We start from the raw sequence: 26,878 nt of genomic DNA on the forward strand, positions 1-26,878 counted from the left end.
CAGACACAAGTTGGGTTAAAATGGCCTTTTTTATGTTGTAGATATTTCACCCAGCTGAGAGGTTTGTGTTTTCAGCTGTCAAGGTCAAACTGCTCTTCTGATGCATGGCTCTCGCTCAGTGGCCTCTTCGTAATCAGAACCAGAACTGCATTTCAGTTGCTTTTCACATTCCATTTCTACTTTTTCTCTATCCCTCATGATCTCCAACCACAACGATGGCTGTTGCAATTCCTTCATGGGAAATCAAATGACTCAGTCTAAAATGTGCAGTGGTTAATATTGTGGCAAACCCTCTGACTCTCCATCAGTTTTGCCAAACTTGACTCCGTGAATGTTTCAGGTTGGGTCATGTTACAAATATTCTGGAGCATGTTGGTACTTCATATCGGGATGTTTTCTTCTGAACACTTAGTGATTGACAGTGTAATAAAAAAAGGATCAAATTAATTGCGATTACAGATTACAGGTTTTTGCCAATGAATAGTTGTTTATATATTCTTTTGCATTATTTTAAATTTTTGGGGGATTTTATAATGCAATACAAAATGTATAATTTTTTTTTATGAGTGTTTTTTTATTATTATTTTTTTTCATTCATTCCGTTTCCATTTTTGACCACGAAGGTACAAGTATCTACTTTTTTTATTTATAACGCTTTAACATTTGAATCATGTTCATTTTTTTTTATTAAAGTGTGTTCACATAGCTAATGCAACAAAATAGACAAGTTTCATCCCATTTCAAAAAAAAAAAATAGATTTTTTTTTATTTCCTATGCCGGGTCATAAGTGTTACATTTTCATTTTCGACCATTTAACACATCTGAATCATGGCCAGGATTTTTTTTTTTTTTTGTATGTGTGTGTTCACATAGCTAAATGCAACACAAGTCACCATGTATCATTTAATTCTGAATAAGCTAAACATTTACAATATTCAAAAAAAAAAAAAATGTTCAGTCAAAAGTGACTGAAGAGGCCCAGAATATCCAATTGTGAGTCATCAGGCGTGTCTTAAAACTCTGTAAAGTGTTTCTTGGTTGCTTAGCTAGATAAATAATATATGAGAGCTTAGGAATTTCTCTTTAGAAATTGAGATTTTTTTTCTTCCTTAATATTTACATGAACACAGCCCAACTTTTAAGGCACTAGGAAGACAAAGTATGCTAAACTGCACTTTCAGCTGGACTAGCATGGAAATGTGTGGTCATTTCAGCTGGGTCACTAGTTCTGAAACGTCGGACAGATCCGCTGTGAGATCCAGAGGCATGCACACAGAAGCAGATCTCTCTTGTGCTGAGTCAGAGACTGCTGGCAGCACACTTCTCAAGACCAAGTTTGGACAAAACTGTGGAGAGGGCTGGTTTAGATCAAGAGAAGAAAAACAGAAACAGATATCTGAAGAGCTTCCTCTGCAATGTAGCTAAAAATAAACCAAAAGCATTTGTTAATGTAAAAACAATCAGCAATCGGTATATACCCCATCAGAAGAGGTCTCTCCAGGTTCCTCCATTACAACTAGTCAAGAATATCATGAATTGCGAGCAAGACAAGAAGCATTCAGGATTTGATGAGAAAGTAAAACAGCATGTTGGTATAAAGAGTGTAATCCAGGGCTCTTATTGTCATGGAAAAGTTAACAGGAAAAGGAAAACAGCCATTTAATGGTTTCATTATATTAATTTTAAAACTGGTACCGGTCAATCCAGCACGGTGATCTCTATTGAATCATTTTTACAACATCTTTCCATGACCAACGAGTGGAAATCATTGAAATTTGTCGGTGAAAAAGAGTGGGAACCTCTTCTAAAGCAGCCAAAAGCAGAATCATTGCGTTTTCTTTACTGTGTGTGTGTGTGTGTGTGTGTGACAAAATATCAAACATATAACAGAGCAGACCGCCATATAATTAGAGGTTTCACAGAATCCAATATCCAGCGGCTTCTCAAAACAGTGTGTGTTGTCATTGTCTTACTAAAAGTTCCCAAAGTGTGTTAAATGAGGTCATTAGAGGCAATAAGAAGGAAACCCCTGCTCTCCCAAGCTATAATAAAAACAAGAAATCTTCTTTCATGTATAGCCAGAAGAACTAGGGTTGCCAAGTGCACGCTTTTCCTACAGAATCTGGCTACTTTTAAACTCGGTCGGCTTTTGTTTCAGATTGCATTGCTTTTTTTGTTCTTCATCAATGTTTGCATGGACGTACACTCTTCCCAGTGTATGGTTTTACAAAAAGAGGAACTGTGTGCTTTGGGAAAGTGTATGTTTGGGCTTCAAATAGTAAATGGATGGCTTTAGAGTGTAGTCTCGGCCGGCACACCCATGAACCGCTGGATGAACGTCTGATGCACAACACACACACACAATGGAAAACACTTCAGGAGTTTCTAAGTCATCATCGGATTGGATTAATTCTATGAGTTCAGGAAGAAGTGTCACATTCTTCAACAGTTGTTGGGACTCCAAAGCCACTTTATAGAAGAAGAAATTCATTGTGTGATAACTGCAGTGTTGGGGAGTAACTAGTTACATGTAACGGCGTTACGTAATTTAATTACAAAATAAATGTAACAGTAATCAGTTACAGTTACTAAGAAAAAATGAGTAATTAAATTACAGTTACTTATGAAAATTGTAACGATTACAAAGAGGATTACATTTGAATATTTACACACATCCACATACAGCTTATTTCTTTCCCAAATTGCACTAAGACATATGACCCATAATCTCCGAGACGCGGAAAACACATTCGTAGAATCCAGTCATAAAAATGGAATTCAGCCTATAACGCGGACGCAATATGCCACATTTAGGACGAATAAATCAAAAGTAGGTCAGTACACTTGAAGCAAAACCCGATATGGACTGATGTCTGTGAATGTTAATCCGCAAAAAGACTGAATATGAATCCTGCACGTTCTGCGTGTCTGTGGAAATCAGGCGCTGACTGGACACCGGGAGAACCGGGACTATTCCCGGTGGCCTGGCAGACGATTTGGCCTTCTACTTTAATATTGTTATTGTATAATTGCAGGCCGAATATACTAAAGCGATTATTTCCGAATCCGCCATTCGATAATTAAATCTCTAATAAATCATGAATCGGTTAGTCGTGACTGGCAATGGTTGGGCTCGCGCGCTCTCCGCGCCTCCGCCGAACGGTTTGGATCAGACTCCGAGTAATCAATGCGAGTGAGAGAGACCGGAGTGAACTGTGTAAGCGCACAGCTGGAGCAGAGAAGCGACACTTCTGTTCAGGGTTTCAGGTGCAGGTCAGTTTCATCTGTAAATATGCTAATGTAGTTTTGTCTTTGTTTACTTAGTCAAGCAGCAGCAGCACATTGCTCGCAATCACTCAAAATACTGTATAAACGACGTCATTATTATCTTTTGTAATGTTACAGTAGTAAGTTAGCAGATAAATCATCATATTTTATCGTAGGTTTAGGGGGAGCTAGTGGATACAAAAACACAACCCTTAGGAAAATTAATGTAGCCTATGGTATGGCACTAACCGTGGTTTAATTATGGAATTTGTAGTAAAAATAAATACAAGTGGTAATTCATTTGCCAAAAAAACAAAATTGCACTTACAAAACATGGTAAAAGTCAAATAAAAATCTTCAGTATTAAAGTCATGAGAGAGATGGATGGATAATGGAAGTGAAGGTGCAGTTCAGGAGAGAACTCTTAATTACGTTGCAAGTCCCCCAACCTAAGGATTCACATTTTTTCATGTCAGGTCCAAAAAAATAATAATAGGGTTGTCCATGTTTCAGAATGGGTTGTGGGTGTATGAGTGGGAGATTTCCCAGCCTATTTTTTTCCCAGTCCGCCCCTCATGGAAATTAATCTCTAGAACAGTCACTTCATGAGCATTTTTTACTTATTTTGAGAAACTATCATCATATCATATACAAAGAGACAGCAGTGTTTCAGAAAGACACCAATGTTTCAGGAGTTTAGTACACAAAATAGGACACATGCTTATTAGATAACCGTATTTGAGTTGATGTATATGCTTTTATTTTTTTATTAACTATTTTTCCCCAAACCATTGTTAGATGCAGTTAGATGCCTGTAGTTATGCAAAGATTTGGTTTAAAAACAGTATCTATAAACTATTTCTTTTGATTTTAAATCTGCTTTGAACTTCAGATCAATCTCTAAGTAAAAGGCAGTACTAAAGTCTGATTGTGTGGTGGATGTGTTCAAATGTGATCATCTTAATTCAGGTGATGAAGAATGATGAAAGTCTGACAGTATTGAGCACTACTGTAAGGTTAAACCTGCATGGTGTAAAATGGTTGAAGATGATTAACAGTTGCAAATTAACATTCATTAGAAATTTATAAAAGTAATCAAAATGTACTCAAAAGTAATTAGTTACATTACTTTATTAAAGTAATTAAAAAAGTTACACTACTATTACATTTTAAATAGGGTAACTTGTAATCTGTAACCTATTACATTTCCAAAGTAACCTTCCCAACACTGGATAACTGTGACGATTATTGTTTATCAGAATCAATGAAATGCTGGATTTCCAAAAGCATTTGAAATCCACAGTACCATTATTGCAGTAAACTTGCACAATGTTTTACTAAATGTATACACATTTTATTTTAGAGGACGTATTGTAGAGATAAAGAGACTGCAGGGGCTCATTTCATCAAGGATTCTTTTGATGAAAATGGAAAACAGGCATCTTAAGGCTTGGACTTTGTCAGGAAGTATCTGCAGAATAAACACTGCCCTCATTCATTCCCCATTATATTTCAGCTGAATGAAACACTGATGTTTAGATCCATCACTCAAGAAAGTCTATTCTTACTAACAAAGTGGAGAGAAGAAAGAAGCGGGAAGCGGTTTGTTTCCAGTTCCATTGGTCTGAAGCTGAATTCTAAGAGAACGTCCGATACACAAATCCTTTCAGTTCTCCTCAGTGAAGGTGAGATCTAGTTCGGTGCAATAGCTTTCAAACATGATGAACAATACAGCCCTCAAATATTCACCCGAAATTACAAGAATAGCTACATAACAGCTTTATTTGAATTGCAGTAGTGATAATGCTTTCACTACAACTGCTAAAGATGGAAACAAGCTTGGTTTGATACAATAAACGGTCTAACAGGGCTTTATGATGTAAATCCCTTGTTCTGATTTCATTATTTCTTGTGAGGCAGATGATTATGTAGACCTATGGAGAGGAGAAAGAGTCCACTGATGTCAGCAACAACATATTTATATAACAGACTGCATAAAACACGAATTTCCAAGCCGTCTGAAATTCATCTTACTTTAAACATCAGAAACTGCTCCAGATTGCATGTTACTGCTTGTGTTGGGCGGAGGTGTTTTTTCCTCATCTGACCTCTATTTTTTCCTGTATCTTCCTAGATGGGAGCGTTCATTTACATTTTTAGGGGAAATAAAACTTATGAACTCTACTTCTGAAATGAACATGAAGAAACTGAGAACCAAGCAAACTTGATCCTGAAATGATCCTCTGAATGGAAACACTGACTGTAAAACCAGGTCAACACAAAGAGGCTTTTTGTTGTTGTAAAAACTCTTGTTTCATTTGATTACAGGATTTCAATTTCTGTATTTACAATAAAAAAAAAATAAAAAAACTCAAATACATTCAAAAACATGAATAAACCCAGGCAATATGGGTTTCATTTGGACAATAAAAAGAAATAACCGTAAACATTTACAAGCAAACTCCTGGGATTGACACACCAGTCTCTGTTCATTCTGAGCCAGCCTCAGCATCTTTAGACTTTTTCTTCTTTTTCTTCTTCTTTGCGCTCTCCGTAACCTGTGTGTGAATGAATGAGTTTAGAATTAGTGCTTTCAATTGATACATTTCATATTCATGTTTTGTGTCATAATAATATTCATCAATTTCATACTGAATCTCCAAATGAATGTAGAGTCGTTGCCAAAAGTTGAGAATTACATAAATATTAGTTTTCAAAAAGTTTGCTGCTAAACTGCTTTTAGATCTTTGTTTCAGTGATGTACTGAAATATAATTACAAGCACTTCATACGTTTCAAAGGCTTTATCGACAATTACATGACATTTATGCAAAGAGTCAGTATTTGCAGTGTTGGCCCTTCTTTTTCAGGACCTCTGCAATTCGACTGGGCATGCTCTCAATCAACTTCTGGGCCAAATCCTGACTGATAGCAACCCATTCTTTCATAATCACTTCTTGGAGTTTGTCAGAATTAGTGGGTTTTTGTTTGTCCACCCGCCTCTTGAGGATTGGCCACAAGTTCTCAATGGGATTGAGATGTGGGGAGTTTCCAGGCCATGGACCCAAAATTTCAACATTCTGGTCCCCGAGTCACTTAGTTATCACTTTTGCCTTATGGCACGGTGCTCCATCGTGCTGGAAAATGCATTGTTCTTCACCAAACTGTTGTTTTGGTACCATTCTTTATTCATGGCTGTGTTTTTGGGCAGAACTGTGAGTGAGCCCACTCCCTTGGATGAGAAACAACCCCACACATGAATGGTGTCAGGAAGCTTTACTGTTGGCATGACACAGGACTGATGGTAGCGCTCACCTTTTCTTCTCCGGACAAGCCTTTTTCCAGATGCCCCAAACAATCGGAAAGGCCTTTTTTTTTACCAATTTAAGACTTACTACATTAAGTTTATGATGCCACTAAACAAAGGAAGGCATTTTGACAAGTACGTTTTTGTCCATTAAACAGAACTCTCTGAAGCGCTTGAACATGACTAACTTCTCTTGTGATAGTTCACAATCTACTGTAACACTAGCCAAATGATGCCAGGAAAATGAAAAGCATGCTGAAAATGTATTAAGTAATCGTACAATTGCATTGTGCACATTGACAGCCTTTATGCTGAATGAAGAATGCCACATCTCTTATTCTGCATTTGGTCCAAACCACCCATCACAAGCTCACCTCAGTCTCCTCCTCCGCTGGAGCCTCGGCCGCTGCCTCTTCTGCTAGCTTCAATTTCTTTTCTTTCTTCTTTTTCTTCTTCTCCTTCTTGTCTTCTTCCGTCTTTGTGTCCTGAGCAGCTGCCGCGTCACTTTCGCTTCCACTCTCGTCTCGTTTCCTCTAAAAAAAACAGAAATCATGTTAATACTGATATTAAAGAGAGTACATTTTTATCCATGTGCTTCAGAAATCATACCTTTGCTGCCGTCTGCTCAGCAACTTCACTCTTTTTCACCTTGGGAGTGCTAGAAGAGGAAAGAGTCCAATCATTTCTGCTCCAAACCCAAGCAGCTGCTGAGTCTGAAGGATGTGTAAGGGTCTGTGCACCCAGCTCAGATCCCTCGGTCCTGGGCTCAGGGTTTGGCTTTAGCAGACAGACTCCCTCAAGGGTCACAGCAGACCAAAGAGGGATAACAGTCTGCAGAAACAGCTCCACTCAAGACTTAAGATCCAGGTTTGAGCAATTCTTCACCTCATGATATTTAAGTGTCTTTCACTTAATCAGATCTCAGTTTTGTAATCTCTGGTCTGCTGAGGATTTGCGACATCTTGTGGGTACTTTACGAATTGCATGCCATACAAAGAGTCAGGTTGGTTTTTTTAGGGCTGTCAATTTAATGCATTAATCTGGAGCTATTAATTATGGGGACATTTGATTTTTCTTCAAATGAATGCATCCACCCCGACCCAGTCCTATGTCATCTTACACTGACACAGTTGCTGATGAGCATGATGCAGGACCAAGGACTGAGTGTAGAAACATTTTAATGCAATTATATGCTCAAATTAAAGATGTGACACAAAAAATTCTCCTCGTCTTAAATTTACATGTTGTTTTCCACCAAAAATGGAGCAGTAATTTGTGTAAGAGATGCATGCAACAGGAAGAAACTTCTTAAATTGTACGGGAACAGCGATACATTCTCGATTTGAAAACACATTTGGCTGCTGTTGTGTTTAAAATAATAATAAATTGTGAAATGTTTTTGTGATCTTCAGAAGCAGCTGTACCTGTAGTCCACGTAGCCCTTGGTCCAGTCTGCCGGGGTGCTGCCGTTGGGCTTGCCGTGTTTGTCTAGAAGTCCTTTTTGGATCATCATTTTCTTCTGACTGGCCTGAAACACATGCCTTTTTAAAATACAAGTAAACGCTGGTTTCACCAATAAACCGTGCGATTCCTCTGAACACATCTCACCTTCGGTCCAAGGCCCCATTTGCGCGGATACGTGTCTCGCTCCATAATGACCCTCTTGATTTTGGCGACAACACCGTGGTCACATGTGGAAATGACGGCGGTCGTCATCAGGGCAACCGCTGCGGAAAAACAAATCTAATTCAGTCAGATCTGCACAAAGACTAGCGGCGGCTGAACTCTGACCTGAAGCCATCAGTCTCGGGTGATAGATGGACGGTCATCTTTGCAGTAGTGCTAATGCGATCTAGGTCACATCATGTGGCTCAGAACGGTGCATGCTGGGGCTGGGAGAGAGATTTGAACATTCACCTGTACAAATGGCTTCTCCTTTAGTGGTTATGACGACTATGTCTTGATTCACTTCGATCCCATCTTCATACCGCAGGACGCCTGGTAACATGATCTTAGCGCCGTAACATATCGCGTTCACCTGTTACACAACTAGCATCGTCAGACCGGCCCACCTCAAACTTCATCTGGATTATTAAATTACAAAATGAGCCAGTTTTCATACCGCGCTGTCCTTCATGACGATCCTCTTGTGGGAGATGAGGAGTTTTTCCAGAGGATAGATCACTCTCCTCAGGTAAGTCTCGTCTTTGTTGTGGTCAAACTGCCACTGGGCGTCCAACACGTCATGCATGGTCACCAGGTTATCCTGGGAGAGACCAACACGAGGATCAGCCAACAAAAACGCTTTTGTTTAAGTAAATATTGTATTTATTCATGCAACTATCTGTGACGTGATGGTACCCATTGTAAATGTTTTTCTTACTATGAAGTCAAAGGCTAAATGTCTACTGTTTGGTCACCAACATTCTTCAAAACATCATCTTTTGCATTCAACAGAAGAAATTAATACAGGTTTAGAATAACCTGAGGGCAAGGAAACAATGACAGAAACTATTTCGCTTTAAACTAAAAACAGGTTTTATTTGAGCCTATTAATCAACCGTAGCTCAAGTCAGGTTTACAACATCCATGTTATTACCAGTCACTGAACATTTGTAGCACAGCTACCTTCCATTAATCACAAAATACTGTTACTTCAGATAGCAAAGACTCAGCTCTCAAGCTCATGAGTCACAGTCCAGAGTTTAATGTCTGATGAAGGTTATGCATGTTTCTAATGCATGTAGCAATGATAAGCAGAACCAGGGAGGAAGCCCAGGACTGAGGTCGTTCTGCAGACGTACCTTTTCTCCCATGACTCCGGAGCGGACGCGCCGCAGCTCCTGCATCTGACCGCCCACCCCCAGCAGCAGCCCCAGATGAACACACAGAGTCCTGATGTACGTGCCCGCTTCACAGCTCACCCAGAAGATACCTGCACACACACGGTTACTCAGTCTCACACTCCACAGACATCAGTCATGGGTGATAGATAGCAGGTCATCTTCACACAGAGTGCTAATGCAATCTACATCACATCATGTGGCTTCAGAATAAGAGTCGACATGAAACTGCATTCACAACAGACCTAAAATAATCAATATTCTCCATATCGTATACTATTAATAGTTATGATATTCACTTAATAACAGTGTTGGGGAAAGCTACTTTAAAAGTAATGCTTTACAATGTTGTGTAAAAAAAAAGTAACTAATTGTGTTGCTTAGTTAGCATAACGTTACTTTTGTGTTACATGTCGGCACCTGAGCTGCACTTGCTTAGTTTAACCCCAAAAAATATATATTTAAGTGGGAAGTGCCTCCGCACTCACAATTTTAGTGAATAGATGAGAACATAAATTAAAATGCATTACTTTTTTGAAAAAAATTTATTTAAAAGTAATGAGCAGACCTTGAGAATGAATGTAAATTGAACTTGTTTGTTCACAATTAAACTCCACAGAGATCCCTTTTAATTTAGGGCCCCATAACACCTTTTTTATATTTAAATATATATATATATATATATATATGTATGTATGTATGTGAGATTCTGTGTTTGATTAACAAATTTAGAGTTTAGCATTAAAAAAAATGATGTCTAGTGAACAAATAAACGCAACACTAATAAACTTTTAAAATATAAATGTAACAATTTTCGACTCTCGGAGCAGCTCTGGAGATGAAGCTTACATGTTCACATCTCATATATTGGCATGCAGATGCTAAAAACAGTGAGCGTTACGCATTTTTCAGTTTGTGCATCAGATGAAGCCACGTCATTCATTTCCCCAGAGACACGCAGAATTTGTAACAGAGTTATTAGACGCAATTTATTTTATTCTGGGATCAGCTGTTAAATAAGTCCATAGAGTAAAAACGTCATCTTTTTAAAAAATCTTAAGTCATAGAAATAAGGTGCAGATTTCATGTCGATTCTAATAAAACCTTAAGTTTCTACCTAGTCGTCTCTCCGGATCATATTCAATAAGCTTGCTCTCGTAGATGGTCCGCACTCGTAGCTGGCGCTTCACAGCGGCGATGAGCGGAGGCCTCTGGAACAGAGCTCCTGTCAGACACTCCAGAGCCTGCAGAGAGAAGCACACACACTCAGACTCGCTGTCAGAGTCACACGGCCCATGTGTATGTGATCAGATGTGTCAGCTCTTCTTCGGTGAAACCGGGGCCTCCAAACCTGCATGAGGCTCCAGACCAGCGGCTGCAGAAGAACACTGCAGCTGAGAGCCGGATACCAGAGAGAGAGAGGAGCCCGGAGACACTCAGAGAATGGATAAAACACGCTCATCATCTCACACACAACAGAGAACCGCCACACTGATGACTTAAACTAGTAGCCACCTGCATTATTTACTGCATGTAGAATAGTCATTGAAGACATCAGAATCTCAATGTCAAGGAAAAAAGAGCTTTCGATAATATATATGCATGCATTTAATTAAATAATTAAGGCTTTCAAAAAGCCAATGCATATGCATTCTTTTAAGAATTTTGGCAATTAATAAATGTAATGTTTTTGAGTCCATGCACTTATGAAAAGATTTAACATCAGAGTATATACAGTCATATCGACCAACTCGTCTGCTTGTTTAAAGCTTACTTACCCTCGCTAGCTGGTGTTCGTTCTCTAGCGCATTGTGCAGCCGTACTATGCCCACATACTCTTTGCCTAAAAGCAACGGCACAAGAGTAGTAAGGAGAGGCCACTAGTTTTACTGGAAGTGTGTGTGAACATATCAAACTCTTGATTTAAGGCGGACCCACCGGCGCTCTGCTGAGACTTGACCAGCCGTGTGGCTCGCTCCACACACACGATCAGGCAGCCTGTGACTTTGGGGTCAAGAGTGCCGCTGTGGCCCGTTTTCTCCACACGAAGAATCCTCTTGATCCAAGCGACGACTTCATGGGAAGAGGGGTTTGCAGGTTTGTCCAGATTGATGAAACCAGTCCTGGGTGAACGGATTAAAAATGCTTCAGGAACTCGTGGTACAACTCAAAATACTTCGTTTTCTTGGAGAAGCCATCAGTCATGGGTGATAGATAGCTGGTCATCTTTGCACAGAGTGCTAATGCAATCTACATCACATCATGTGGCTTTGCGTCATACTTAATACTTTGATAACTTACTAGGGATGTAACGATGCAATATGTTCCACAACACTGATTATCTCAAAAAAAAAAAAAAACGATTCAAGATTTAAGACAAATTACAAAAAGGTGTGATTTTTTTTCTCCGACAAAATGCTCCACATTTCTTTGTGAAATTTAAATGTCAATATAATAAATCTCTTCAATCCAAACAAAGATAATGCATTTATGCAACTTGAGCAGGTCTGGAGTCTGACTTTGAGTCTAGCTTTGTGAAACTATTCTACATAAAATATGGATGAACCCAAAACAGTATGAGACGCAGATTCACTCTCTGACAGCAGGGGGCGCTTATAGAACAAAGCAGCACTGCGCTAATAAACACTGCTTTAATATGCATTGTACAGAGAGAAAACCATCTTAAGTTTTCTAAAGAGATACATTTAGATAAACCCCCCACTCGGGTGCATCGTTACAGCCCTAGAACTTATCAATCCAAGTTTTCCTACCTGACATAATCATGTATGTTCCTCTTGAGCGGGTTCGAGCCATGAGGCAGAGGAGTGTAATGAGCCGTCCGGATGTTGAGCTTGTCGAAGTTCTGTAGATAAGCAGGTTTATAGGTCACAACAGAAACATTAAGTAGAAGAGACTATGAAAACCCCAATGACACGTGTGATCAGACACGTCTATTCGTCTTTGTCAGAACCAGTCTGACCCCTCGCACCAGCACATCAGACCCCACACCAGTGACCCGACAGAACATCAGACCAGCAGAGCAGAACCAGACGGCTGTGACCCCGCGACCCAGAACGGGCCGCACGGCCGCTGAGGGACAGAACCAGCGGCGCTCGGCGAATGGATAAACACGTTCATCACGCCACACGTGCACTTCACCAGAGGATCTGTACACAGACACTGACCTTCAGCAGTAACGGCCACTGAGACGTGTCCAAGCGGGCCACCTTCGATTCAGGTTTGATGAGGAAGTCTCCACTTTCTTGAATGTCCTGATGGTAACAATTCAAAAACTGGTTTGAAAACTGACCAACATCAAGGTTGAAATCAGAGTGATGTCACAATACCAAAGTTTGGTGCTACCAAAAAAAAGTCAAAATTATATACATCTCATCAATACCTACAAAAAGTATTAAGACAATTCTTCATAACATGCATCTATTATTGGTCAATTCAGTGGTCAAATACAGGGTTTCTGCAGGATTTGAGTTTAAACTTTTTAAAACAAGTCTTTTCTGCCAGTACAAATGTCTCAAGTTTCATAAATTAAGATGCATTTACTAAGAAAAAATTACATAACGCTTTGTTTTCTGTGAAGCTGGTGTAAATTAAGAAAATTAATGATTTAATATCTTTTTTTATCTGTCAACAGGCCCTGAAACACAAGCGTAATTTACCTCATTACAGACAGAAATATATATATATTTTTTTTTTTTAAGTATGAACTCACATTTTGTTCTCCGACTCAAAACAAGACTTCACATAGTTTTGCATGGAGGAAATCAAGTATTTTGAGATCAGGTCATTTGGCTTTATGACTTTCTGCTACTAATAAAAGATCAAGACCCACACAAACTCTGCAAATATTTCAGAAGCAAATCAAACACTATTCATCTTGCAAAATCGATTTAATGTAAACATTTTTCTCTTCCTCACTTAATGCCCACTTATACATTACTACTACTTATACATTATTACATTTGTGTCAGTAAATATTTATGCTGATGATGCATCCAGACACGAAGTTAAAGGCTGCACAGTCTGCTAGTGGGAAAATGACAAATCAAATAATAAGTCATTAACGTGTATGTATATAAAGAAAATCAATTACCCCAATTTCTTCTTCTGAAATTTTCTTCGTCTTCTTTTTCTTCTCTTTCTTAGCTGACCCAACTGAGGACAAAATAAGTCACAGTTCCAGATCATTTGATCATGAACAGTGTTTTAAGTGTGCAGCACAGGCGAGTCTAGGAGGATGCTGCGGAAGCACGTGCACAGCACGTGGAGTCTGATTCTACCGAGAGTTAAAACACTCCATTATTAACGCTGAATGTCATTAAACCACTGTTACTACAGATCACGTTCCGCTACGTTACAGTTACGAGATGCAAAGTGAAACATGATCACTTACAATCAATAAGTGACTGTGATTTGAGGTTATCAGAAATTGATCTGGCCCCTTAATGCATTGTAATTAAAAGCTTTTTATTAAGGTTTTAAAAGGCAACTGTTGCAGGCGTCCACACAAACAGAAATACATCTACTTTCCATAATATTAGCTTAACTAATGCCCGGTTATTCGTGTATGCTTCATTTCCTACTACTAGCAGTAGTAATAATAGTAATGACTGTAAAACACATTTCTAAACGAAAACGCTTAAGCATAAGTCTTAACGTAACGTTACATGTCTAAGAGTGCACGCGGGAATCTTTTAACACTAGCGTTACCATTCGCACGCTTGAAGTTGAGAACTCAATATTTTGATCGATGTACCGTCACACTTCTTAAGCGCATTATACTTGTTAATAAAAATACAATGCAAAATATTTTGAGTTGAATTTTAAGCATCATCGTAACAGAAATAACGCAAATGTGGGAAAACATGATCTTACTTTCTGTGTCCGCCATCTTCGCCGCTGCGCGCTCCAGCACGTGTGACTGAACGCGCATGCGTGTTTCTTACAGAAAGGGCCTCACATCTCGTGATGTGAAGTATCGCGATATTATAATAACGTTAACAACGATTAGTAGCCACAAGATGGCACAAACAAACAAAACTATATTTTTTTTTTACTCCACAAATCTAAAAAACATTAACCTGTCGTTTTTTACTCCACAAATCTAAAAAAACATTAACTTGTCCACAAATACCTCAATAACAAATACACACAAAAAAGTTGATATTCAACATAACAGTGTCACGGATCACTTGTCCAAATACTATTTACTAACATCAAAACGGGTTTGACTGACTAAATCACAGAAATGTTGATCTTCAGATGAAAAATCACAGGCATTCATGAACTGTGTTGAAATGAGATGCAGAAGAAAAACAACCGAACAAACCCAAATCTCTAAATAAATGCTGTGGATAATTACCATGAACTTTTATGATTGTCCAGAATAAATAATAAGTTTCTTTCAAATATATATGAAATATGTATTCAAGGACTGGTTGGAGAATTTCGATTTTATGGAATCTATATTTTTTAGATTATATATATTTATAAATAAATACATATCTTGGTTAAAAACACCTTTACATTTTAAAGTGTGAACTGCATTGACTTTTCTACTTTGCACTATGTGTGTACTTTATTGTGTGCAGTTTATAGTATTGCAGTATGTTCTTTGTCTAAACTAAAATAAATATAATCAAAAAGTGACAAGGCTAGTCAACTTAAAACTAAATGCAAGTAAAAAAGACAAAATGCAAAGATACAAAATGCAAGGAAATGAATTTATTTTAATTTATTTATTTTCCAGAGGTACCATTGGTATTTTGTGCGTACATACATATGAGATCATTTTATATTGGATACAGAATGTTAAAAGGCCACAGATTCCAAAAAAAGCTCAGATTAATGCAATACAGTTTTAAATTTAAGCTTTGTGAGATCTTTAATATTATCTCAACCATGCACTCCCACATCACTGTTAAGGCACAAACCCACAGAAATACCTTCCATTTACAACCGTTTAGAGGATCGGTTCACAGTATCAGTTTAATTCATGACTTTAAATCTCTTTCAACTTTAGGACACTGCTCTTTCTTTCTGCCTACAGTCTGTCACACAAGACTGTGTGAATTAATCTGAGCTGGACCAATGCCAGCCTCTGGATTTTTTTTTCTTTTCTGAAATTGACTGATCATTTCACTGTAGAAAACCTGTTTGTCAGCTTGGGTCATGTGGAATACTTTGATATAGATCTCGGTCCATTAAAAAAGATCAAAAGTGAGCCCCGTTCACTTGCATTAGATGGTAAAAAATCCTATAATGTTTTACTCTAAAACTTGAATTTCTCTTCAGCTGAAAAAAGAAAGACAGATACAGTACACCTTGGATGGTGTATTGAATGGTGAGTAAATAATCAGGACATTATCATTTTTGTGAGAACACATTTCCAGGATTCAAAAATCATTGTGCGAAACAAAGGATCTTCTGATTTGTGTGAATAAACTCCATAAAAACAGACATTATAGTACAACTCTTTTGAAATATGTGCGTTTCACTCCATATTCTGTTGAGTTCCTGCATGTCCTGACCGTTTCTAAAAAAAGAAAAAAAAATCTATCATTTAAATTAAACTCTTTATTACTACCATCTGTTTTTCTGTGGAAAGAAATCGTTATGGATCAAAAGATTCCTCCTCTACAATAAACTAATTCTATTCAAATCATAAAATCATTCCAAAAAGAGCTGAGTTGTTAAGTAATACTGTTGGGATCCTGATGTATAGCAAGCGTCCTCCGCTATGCTTGAGAAATCAGCTTGTTTTTGGTGAATGCTGGTGTACCACCGTCATTTGGGAAGTTTAGCATTAGGGATTCAGGCCTGGAGACCCAGAGAGCGTGCTGTGTTCAGCACATCGTCACGCGTCAGATAACATCCGCACAGCTGTCGCAGGCCGGTGAACGACTCTCTGCCGTGCAGAACACGCCAGTTATCAATGAACAGAACCTTGGAGAAAACAACAGCAGTATGTTAACATGCACTGAATAAATCCAATCTGATTCTGAAAGCTCTGTTTAGATGCACCGTAAATTATGCAATCTGATTCACATAGTTGTTTACATGTGCATCTATTCTGGACAAAATTGTAGACCCTGCATTCATTAATGGAGAAAGCCATTGTGAGAAAGTCAAGGGAGCCACCATTTTTGCTTTGATGACATATCATAAAAATATATCATTGAGGCTTTTTAAGCAAATATGTATGTAATACTACAGGGCACTGGGCATGTACAGTTTTTTTTAAAGTGCCCCTATTATGGATTTTTGAAAATGACTTTTCATGCAGTGTGTAACACAGCTCTAAGTGAATGAAGACATCCTGCAAAGTTTGAAATCTGAAAGTGCACTGTGAATACAGATATCGTCTCTCAAAAGTCGACTTTGACTCAAGAGTCGACTCTGAAATATTGAAACAAGTCGTTTTTTAAACCGAATCCCATGCTTTTCATGTGGACGTAGAAATGAATCATTAGCATATTGCTTGCCCACTTGTTGGTCTTTGTGCATTGGTCTGAATGAAAATGCAAATTCATTCTTTGCCACTACATGCCGCTCTTGGAGTGGTAAAAATAGCAGTTTGTAACGTCCTCCTTTACCGTGACTCAATGGAGGGGTTTTGAAAAATGAATAGTTGAGCGAATCGTTTGGGAGCCGTTGAGCAAATAAAGTAAAAAATAAATGCATATTTTAAGACAATGAAAGTGTTGTTTGACCTTCCATGCATGTCAACCTGTTGTTGGGGACTCCCAAAACCAAAATATGTACCTTTCTTTTTTTGCATTGTGAATTTTTATGACGTTTGACACTGTAAAGCTTGACATATAAAATAATAGGTCAAATATGTTACATCGTTTTTGTTTTTTTGTTTTTTTTGACAAGATTTACAGGGCCAAGCTCATTTTCAATTTAAATGTAAAAAAAAAGAAGACATTACAAGTCTACTTTAAGCATATACTTTGCAATGTGTTTATCTCTCATAATATCTCATAATATGGCTTTATTTTCTTTATGGCTAGTTATATCTTTTTTTAAATCATATGTTTTTAGATTGTAATGTTAAAATTTTGGAATGAAATGTGATTGGAACCTTTTTTTGCACATAATATAAAGGCTTACATGGTTACGGTACATGAACTTTATTTGTTTTCATAGCCTTTGGGTGGTAAATTAAATAAACCAATATTGAATACAGATTTGTTTTTAATCCAAATACAAAAACGACGAGATATCGCAAATTGGCCAAAAAATACCAAAATACGTTTTTTTGCCCATATGGCCCAGCCCTATCTCAAACATCAATGGAGATGTACTGCATACCTTCCCAGGTTTCAGTTTGACCCACAGCTCATTGTCTGGTCTCCTGAGTTCAGCGGAGAGCTGTCTGTGAGCCGTGTACCAGCGGCGCACCACATCATGAGGGACTGTGTTAATAACAGAACGGTCATAGTTATTATACCTGCAAAACAAGAGAACACAACTCAAACAAAACTGGTGCAAAAACGTTTAGATGTACCTGTGACAGCACACGGGGAAAAAAGTCTCTTACCGAATCATGTACAGCTCGTTGTTCCACGGATAGACGTTGAGCACGGGGCCGATGCCGATCATGTGGTTGCGATGCTCACTCAGGTTCTCCACATACTCGTGTTTGATGGGCACGTGTGAAAGCAGCTCGAAGTACTCGGGCGTTCGCTGGAGGACCGCGTCAGCAGCGTGGAAAGCGTCCACCAGCAGAGTTCGTCCCCCCGTTCCTTCATGTCTCAGACAGTGAAACACCTGGATGCTGACGGAGCAATACAAAGCATTAAAAGCAGCACTGAAGAATGAGGACTGTATTAATCACCATTCCACCGTACATGAAACTTCTGTTACTCTTGATTTCCTTTTGGCTTTACCTCTGCTCAGACTGAAAACAATGTTTCTGCTTAACATCCAACATTAATACAAATGTTTTTGTGAAGCTTCTGCAAACCATTATTGCGCTGACACTTTCCACTTGATCTACTTTTTGATGCAATAACTAAATCATTGATATCAACAATAAACCATTGTGTATTTTATCATTAGAATAATACTAGAGTGCTACAAGTCTAATGTTTCCTGTAACATTTCACTGAGTAGCTGTTACAATTCGAATAATTTATGGAAAGCAAAAAATGTATATAAATGTTAAGTTAATAATAAATGCTGTTGTGTTGGGTTTTCGACTTTAGAGACAGAAAAGAGTAGAAAAGAGTGGACATCAGTAAATAAATAAATACATAAAAATCAGTCAAATCTCTTAGCTTGTCGTCTAATGGTATTCCAGTGGTCAGCAGATGTTTTAAGCTCTTATAATAGTGTAGCGTATCAGACCCCAACCAGACATTTTAAAGATTCGATCAGGATTATGGTTGAAACATGATGAGCCGAATTCCTCAGAAAGGCAACAGGATGTTGAAAATCAATTCCTAGATGCCACAAGTCAAGAGCAAGATAACCAACCAACCAACGCTTTCACAGAACAGCTTTCAACATTAACACCATTAGAACAATTATTGACAATTTCAATTCGGAGAAGAGATTGTAGTAAGTAATCAAAGAGATGCAACGCCGGACATCACATGTAAACCCATGATAGTAATCATGATCACAAGATCTGTGGATGGACTTCCCCACCTAGAAGACAAGAACCAGACTGAGATTCCTTTAAGGGGACCTTTTAGCCTCATGTCTCCACAGGACGTCCTTATGTCAAGGAATGGCAGAGAAACTGACTTATACAGATGTAGATGCCTCAAAATGAACTCAAAATGACTTATAAATCAATATAAGTCCATCGCTTCACTCCATATTCATTTATATGTAACCCACACATTTGACTATCATGTTATAATCACTTATTGTGTATGTCTTTTAATAACTATTGGATAGCTTAAGGATTCATATCCATGTTTAGTATGTTTGTGTTTCAGTCTGCTTGCTTGAGACATTTCTGACCATCAGTTATTTGTCAAATGTATCATATTCTTGTAATAGGAATCATGTCCACAATTAGACCCTGCAACAGCGGGAAAATTTGGACCCCCTTTACACAGGCAACACCAGTAACTTTACCTCCAGACTGAGCTAAACTGGTGTATCTAATATAATTTTAACCTCATTGAGGAACTGAATGCGAGGGTTAATTAAGTGATTGATGGCTGTTCATGTTTATGCAATTTCACGTATTGCTGTAAACTCGGGATTTCACATTTTCCGTGAAGACGTATCTTGTGTTTTGTGCGTGGGTGTGGCAAGTGTTGCAAGAGGGCGAGGTTTAGCGAAGTCTGCAGCGGGAGAGAGAGTCGGGAGACGAATGGTGAGTGAGTGGGTTAAACGCAAATAACCAACACCTGTGTCTCGTTTCAGTAACTGGTGTGGAGAGAGTATATAATGCCAGGAGAAACAGGAGTGTGTGAGAGAGTGATTTGTACCAATAAAAGCTTGTCAAGTCGACCCCGTCCTCTTCCTTTCCACACAAGAACTCATTACAACAAGTTAATGTCTTAAACTGCCGATCTTATTACTGTGCTAATTGATAGTGTTTTCACTATAGTTTGGATATTAATATCCAGTGCAGATTTGATGTTAAACGACTCATTCAGTGAATCGCAGGGCGTCTCAGTGATCAGCCGTGAAACAGTGATTCTGTTTAAATTCCCTTTAAAATCTTAAACGATTCCCTTTTGAGCTAAATTGACCTGTTTCCCTTACATAGAATAGACAGAATGTGAATGTGACTCCCTGCCGATGCACTACAGAAAGTCGATCTGACAGACAGGCATTTGGCTTTTCGTGGCTAACTGAAGCCCAACTCTGATTTTTCCGGTTTACCCGCAGGGTTCTTGGAAGTATGAGGTGTCGGTGTGGCGGTCCAGTGCCAGCTTTGTGTAGGCTGTATCTCCACGAGAGAAATCTGAAGTGAAGTTCCACATCCGCCCATACATGGTCTCCCTAGAAATAAAGAATTGCTCATCTTAAAGAGTAAATGATCTCAGACAATCCGTTAAATCAACTATCAAAACAAGTCTGCAGGATTTACTCTATGTGCCGCCACACACCAGCCCTGACCTGATGAGGCTCACTCTTTGGGTCACCGTTTCAGTAGCTTCTAGTGTTGGTGGGACGCCTTCCACGAAGGCAATTCCGTAAAGCAGGAAGTTGTTGAGGAAGTTCTTCAGCTCCTCGTCGCAGCTCATGAACTTGTCCCAGCTGGCAGAGGGCACCTGAGCGCTGGAGTAGATATCAGCGCTCCACAGGACACGAGGTTGCACCGCGCTTCTCTTCTGGCCCTCGTAGCTGTTCTGGGCCAGCCATGTGAGAGTGTACCGTGTGATGTGTCCATCTGGCCCTGGAGGAAATGACTTCATTAGGAGATAACTATGATCAACGAGTGAACATTTCATCAGTGGAAGATGTTAATAGTTCAGTGTCGAGTCGATCAGCGTATGGGGTTCGGTACAAGTTGAGCTCAACTGACAAAAATTAAAGGAACACTCCACTTTTTAAAAAAAATAGGCTCATTTTCTAACTCCCCTAGAGTCGAGTTTTACGGTTTCTGAATCCATTCAGCTGATCTCCGGGTCTGGTTTAACTCTAGAGGAGTTACTTTTTTTTTACTTTTTCATAAAAAAATATAAATAAATAAAAATCTGGGTTACAGTGAGGCCCTTACAGTAGAAGTGAATGGGAACAAAATGTACTCGGTTTCAATAGTGTTACCAACACCATAAATGTGTGAAAAAATTGCTTTTTCTGTTCAAAGTCACATCCAATTTTACAACTTCATTGCCACTATGACACAAGATTATAAACCCTGAAACCCTAAAGTAGCTAAAAATGCTGATTTAAACAGCAAAAATAGATTTAATATTAAGTTTAACTTCCATTGAGTCTGACTCATAAATGTAAAGTTAAATTGACGCCACTCTTAAATACAAAATACAGCAATGTTACAAAAGAATCATTATCCATACAATTAAATCGTTATCCTTGAAGTTTACACACAGGTTTACTAACATAATGCCAACCCAATCATTTAATTTATTCCATGAACTTGTATTCCTCACACCTGATCATATTTAGCAGAAGTACTCTGATTGTATTGACTGAAGAGTAAAGTCTGGTTCCTCTCATTCTGTTTTCACCAATCTAAACATCCAGACAGGTTTTTCTCGCCACCGTCACCTTTGACTTTCTTACTAGGAGCTCAAAGGAGCTTCATCCAAAACACATGTTGCTTCAAACCTGTACGACTTCTTTCTTCTGCAGAATGCAAAAGAAGGAATATTGTATTGGAGAATGTGGGAAACCAATTGTACGGACAAAGCCCAGAGACATTTCTCAACATATCTTACACAACAACATGAGGATCATTTTTGGGTGAACAGCAGAGAAGGGAGTGTGTGCTTTCCAGATTTATTCAAATGAACCATTTTACGTCATTTTAATTTGCTGAAAAGCTGCTTTTGAACCATATGGATTGTGAAAAGAGCTGTACAAATAAAAATGCTAACAGCATTTCTCACTATTAGCTGCTTATCAGCATGCATTATTATCTTATTCTGCATGATCATATTTTAGATCCGTACCTAACTTTACAACTACTCTACTAACTATTATTAAGCAGCAAATTAGGAGTTTATTGAGGCAAAAGTCATAGTTAATAGTGAGAATTGGTCCCCATAGAAATGATTTGACAAGAAAAATGTTTAATGCAAAAGCTTTTGCCATTAAATGCAATGCAACTTTTTCTTTGCTATGGTGAACTGAACTTTCCACAGTAATATTAGGATTATAGAAATGTTTTAAGAAAGTAAACAGGGCCCATTTGATTTCATGTCAACTTAAAAGAAAAAAAAGTGTGGACTCACACAATCATGGGCCAAAGTAACAAGTAAATTATGAGAAAGTGAGGAATGCTGTTACTATGTAACTACCTGTAAAAATAAAGTCAAATGAATCTCACAGATGGGTTTCATAAGAGTCAAAGGTTTGTCTGTCTTTCTCACAGAGTCTTATCTTTACTTAGGAAAGAGATATCCATCTTTATTTTGGAAGAGTGTTTCATTTATCTCAGGACTACAATCTCTGAGGAGAGAAGCACGAAGGCACAGTGAAAGTCTGATTATCTTCCGATCCCAACATTACGCAATCTTGCAGAACACCGTGAACATTTTGTAAAGGAGACACGTTTAATGATTTTGTTTCGTTTCCCATACAAATACATTTTGAAAGGATGTTTACCAGGAAATGAGGAACGGGGAATAAATGGGTTGGTTCACCGAAAAATGAAAATTGCCAGTGCATCTAATTTCAAAGGCTGTGCATTTGTCAGCTGCATATGTTAACTGCAAAAAAAAAAATAGTAACCATTATATTTCAAAAGAAATAACTAAATTACTCAAGTAAAAACAGCCAAGTTTATAATGGTTACTTTTGGAAAATAAGAAATCCTTGATTACATATCCGGCTGATATTCTCTGAAGGGTGCGGCCTTTGAAAATCAGACACAGATGTTGTTATTAATTGGAGACATCTTCCTTACTGTTTTTAACAGCAGCTCATAAGTGCTCAAGTCTGTCAAGCTGCAAAACAAGACAACTACAACAACAATATATGTGAGCCTGGACCACAAAACCAGAATTAAGTGTCAACTTCTTGAAATTGAGGTTTATATATCATCTGAAAGCAGAATAAATCATATTTCTGTTGATGTATGGTTTATTAGGATCTGACAATATTTGGTCGAGATTAGGGCTGCAACTAACGATTATTTTGATAATCGATTAATCTGTCGATTATTTTTACGATTAATCGATTAATCGGTTTATGTACTTATATTTTAGTTTTTTCCATTTTTTCCCCAAGTAAATTATTAATAAATGGTCTTTATCATTCAGCATAGATTTAAGAGATTATTTATGTCATATCCTCATCAAAAATATACCTGGAGTTGTTTTATTGTGTTAGTAATTCTTTTGTTGAACTCTTCTGCAATCAGAACACTGACCCATACTCTAGCAAATTTCACAAGGAGATTTCAAATAATGTTTTCACCATGGCAGTCCTTAGAGCTCCTAAAGTAGTTTAACATCCTGAAAAAAGCTTATTAAGGAATCTTTCAGAACATATTTTCACGAAGAATAAGGATAAAACAGAATAAAATTGCAGTGCATTGTATTTTATTATTTACTGGGAAACAGCTTTATAGCTTTTGCTGTGAAATTGTAAACAATCCTTCGAATAAAGTGCCAGTGGCATGAAACCTGAATGGAAATCACAATTTAAAGTAAAATCCATCAGAAGGTTGTCCAGAAAAAAAATGGGACACACACAAAAAACCTGCTGTGTGAAAAAGAGCAGTGAATACTTAGAAAAACAAGTGCATTTCAAATATCTACATTTACCTCTCATTCAGTCATAATTAGGCTGCACGACTGAATTTTGAACTGGTAAACGACAAACTGATCACAGAACATGTTTGTAAAGCTTTAAATGTTAACTGTTAAAAAGCAATGTTATCAGCTTTTACGACTAAACATTTGCAAACAACATTGTACTGGAGAATCTGCACAAATGAAAGTCTTAGGGGCCGTTCACATATCGCGCCTAAAACGCTTCTTTCCAAAGCGCTCGCGCAGAAGCGCCCCTGAGGCGTCTGCCTTTGCTAAGCAACCTCCTTGCTCTCTCCTTGAAGACGCGGAAATTTCAGCAAAGGATAAATGGATTTGTAGCTCATAAAAAATCGCTTGCAGTAGCTCTGCTACTAAATTTATTTCAAAATGGAAATCCATATACAACTATGATCAGCTGATCTGCTTTTAACGTTGTTACGGGAAAGGATGAAGCTGATTGGTTAGTTCTTGTCACATGACCCGCGGTGCGGTTGCTGCATTCTGAAAAGTTGAGATGTTTTTAACTCGATGCGGTGCGGTGTTGGAAATAACGAACTTGAGCGCGCAAAAGACGCGATATGTGAACGTCCCCTTAAACAGTGCAGTAGTGCAGGTTACTCTTCTTTTTTTAAAGGCTCAATGTAAAGTACTCCCACATCACGCTGAATGCTGCAGACATAGACATCATATGATGTCTATGGCCGCAGAGACGCTGCTCGGGAAGCACGTGACATAAAACAAGGCCAGCTATTGGCTATTCGCTACTTCTCCTGTTGTACTGGCTGAGTAAAACCTCCGGTGGCTCATTACTGCCACACTTTGGTCACCGCAGATTTGAAATATGCACGAAATGAGCCGCTTACGGCAAATAAAAGTTATTTAGCAACGAATCGATGACTAAATTAGTTGACAACTATTTTAATAATCGATTTTAATCGATTAAATCGATTCGTTGTTTCAGCTTTAGTCGAGATACAACTATTTGAAAATCTGGAATCTGAGGGTGCAAAAAAATCAAAATATTAAAAAAAAAATCATCTTTAAAATTAAGTTCTTAGCAATGCATATTACTAATAAAAAAATTGGATTTGATACATTTATGGTAGGAAATTTACAAAATATCTTCATGGAACATGATATTTACTTAATATCCTAATGATTTTTGGCATAAAAGAAAAATCGATAATTTTGACCCATACAATGTTTTTTTGGCTATTGTTACAAATATACCCCAGAGACTTACGGCTGGTTTTGTGCACCAGGGTCACATCTGTCAGTAAAGCCATGCAGTGATGAACACTTACACGTGAGGAAGAGGCTGTTCTCATCCACTCGGCTCTTGAAAGGCCTGATGTTCAGATCAATGCTGGCAGTGTCCAGGTTTCGCTGGTGTGTTTTTGAGTTGTAGCATGAAGCCGAGCGACAGTGATCTCGCAGCCACACATAGTCAAAGTGCATTACAAGACCACCATAGTGGAGCTCTGAAGAAATATATTCAATTATTACACTTGTTTAAACAAACATTCATTTTTTTTAACCTACTGTTTCTTATGGAATGTAATTTAACATATGATGTTCATGAATAAATTCTATAATGATGCACATATATCAGAGTAAATAATGTGGATATAACAGTGATAGCAGCCAGGCTGATTATTCAACCGTTTTAGTCAGTAAATATAAAATAAACGTACATATATTTGTATATTTGCAATTATGAAATTCTATTCAAACCTAATCAGCCATTAAATTAAAAATTAATAAAATAGTAATAATGATTTTTGATCTAAAAGACCTTAGATCTAGCATTATTTTAGTATCATTGAGATACTTTTATAATTTTTAAAAAGATTTATATTATATTTTTTAGTATCAGTTTTAGTTAACTAGAATAACTCTGGTTTGATCACTGTATGTATCTAAAATCATTTGGTTGAGAATGAGATGCAGAAAGATCCTCGGCAGCTCCACAAACTTCAAAACCCTTATAATAATAACACAATATGAAGCTATTTTGAAAGCAGCAGTCTGGGAATGTGATGTGTCTCACCCAGGCAGTCAGGCAGAAGCTGATAGTTGCATGAAGATGAATGGGTGGCAGTGTGCTGTAATCTCTTGCTCTGAGAACTGGCTCTCAAACCTTGCTCCAAGTGCACATATCCTCTCAGTCTGCTCAACATCCTTATCAATGCCATAGTGACCTGCAAAGAGAGAAAACCCCGTGCACATAACGCACTAATCACCAACACATGCAGCCAAATGCCCTCATACACAAAATCTGGATATCAGTAAAGGTAGTAACAATGTAATACAGTGTATCAAAGTCTGCATGCATGCTTACTTGCAGAGCACGAGCCTCACATGCGAGAAGGATCCGGAAATTTAAGCTCCAAGTGTGAAACCTCGGTGAACTTCAACTCGGGTCTGTTTCTTAAAGAGCTGCTGTAATCGTTAACATTAATCATTGAACTTGAGCTTTATCCCCGCCATTGTGTCATGTGCTGTCCACGCAAGCGCTCAAACCCACAGAATCTACTATGCTGACGACGTACTTAATATTCATGAGCCAGCGCTGTGCCATTGGAGGTTACCGAGCAACGTCAGCATCATCTAATTAATATTAACGAACTTTTGCCGGGATGGTTACCGCGTGACGTCACTTCGGATGTATTCATATTAATAAGCCAAGCCTTTATCATAGTAGGGTTCAGTTTTAGGATTTTTTTGGTTGGATATAAAATATGTATGCATAGTCTTACATTTATTTATCAGGTGATAAACACTTATTAAAGGCCATTTACTTTACACTGTCGACATTAAAACTATATTTATTTTATAACATTTACATTTTATACATTTTATATCACTTATAAAATAAGAATACAGTAATAATCATCCGTGAATAACTGTTAATAAAAGCCACATGCACACTTCTTCATCATAACGTACTAGTATGTTACTAGTAATTTCATTTCTAATTTGTAAAGTGTTGGCATACTTGCTCATATATACTATATATAAATACT

General features: G+C 37.9%; 2 protein-coding genes and 3 non-coding genes across 5 annotated transcripts; all 5 read right to left on the reverse strand.

The window, feature by feature from the left end:
* Positions 1–5,598: 5,598 nt before the first annotated feature.
* Positions 5,599–14,393, reverse strand: dkc1 (dyskeratosis congenita 1, dyskerin). Its single transcript, XM_059542227.1, has 15 exons — positions 14,311–14,393; positions 13,529–13,590; positions 12,603–12,689; positions 12,189–12,280; positions 11,356–11,540; positions 11,196–11,260; positions 10,535–10,661; positions 9,379–9,509; positions 8,697–8,840; positions 8,492–8,612; positions 8,183–8,301; positions 7,999–8,102; positions 7,184–7,232; positions 6,949–7,107; positions 5,599–5,826 (listed from the first exon to the last, which is right to left on the reverse strand). Exons 1-15 carry the CDS (start codon positions 14,366–14,368, stop codon positions 5,758–5,760), a joined length of 1,572 nt encoding a protein of 523 aa, XP_059398210.1. The 5' UTR covers positions 14,369–14,393; the 3' UTR covers positions 5,599–5,757.
* LOC132131026 (small nucleolar RNA SNORD83) lies at positions 8,370–8,445 on the reverse strand. Its single transcript, XR_009428830.1, has one exon. It is a non-coding gene; the product is annotated as a small nucleolar RNA SNORD83 (small nucleolar RNA).
* LOC132131025 (small nucleolar RNA SNORD83) lies at positions 9,545–9,621 on the reverse strand. The gene has a single exon (XR_009428829.1). It is a non-coding gene; the product is annotated as a small nucleolar RNA SNORD83 (small nucleolar RNA).
* LOC132131023 (small nucleolar RNA SNORD83) lies at positions 11,610–11,686 on the reverse strand. The gene has a single exon (XR_009428828.1). It is a non-coding gene; the product is annotated as a small nucleolar RNA SNORD83 (small nucleolar RNA).
* Positions 14,394–15,171: 778 nt separating the features above from the next.
* Positions 15,172–26,383, reverse strand: tmlhe (trimethyllysine hydroxylase, epsilon). The gene is made up of 8 exons (XM_059542400.1): positions 26,194–26,383; positions 25,903–26,053; positions 25,157–25,333; positions 20,527–20,806; positions 20,290–20,409; positions 17,981–18,217; positions 17,752–17,890; positions 15,172–16,380 (listed from the first exon to the last, which is right to left on the reverse strand). Exons 2-8 carry the CDS (start codon positions 26,045–26,047, stop codon positions 16,249–16,251), a joined length of 1,230 nt encoding a protein of 409 aa, XP_059398383.1. The 5' UTR covers positions 26,048–26,053; positions 26,194–26,383; the 3' UTR covers positions 15,172–16,248.
* Positions 26,384–26,878: the final 495 nt, after the last annotated feature.

This window comes from Carassius carassius, chromosome 47, assembly GCF_963082965.1.
Source record: "Carassius carassius chromosome 47, fCarCar2.1, whole genome shotgun sequence".
NCBI classification, from domain to species: Eukaryota; Metazoa; Chordata; class Actinopteri; order Cypriniformes; family Cyprinidae; genus Carassius; species Carassius carassius.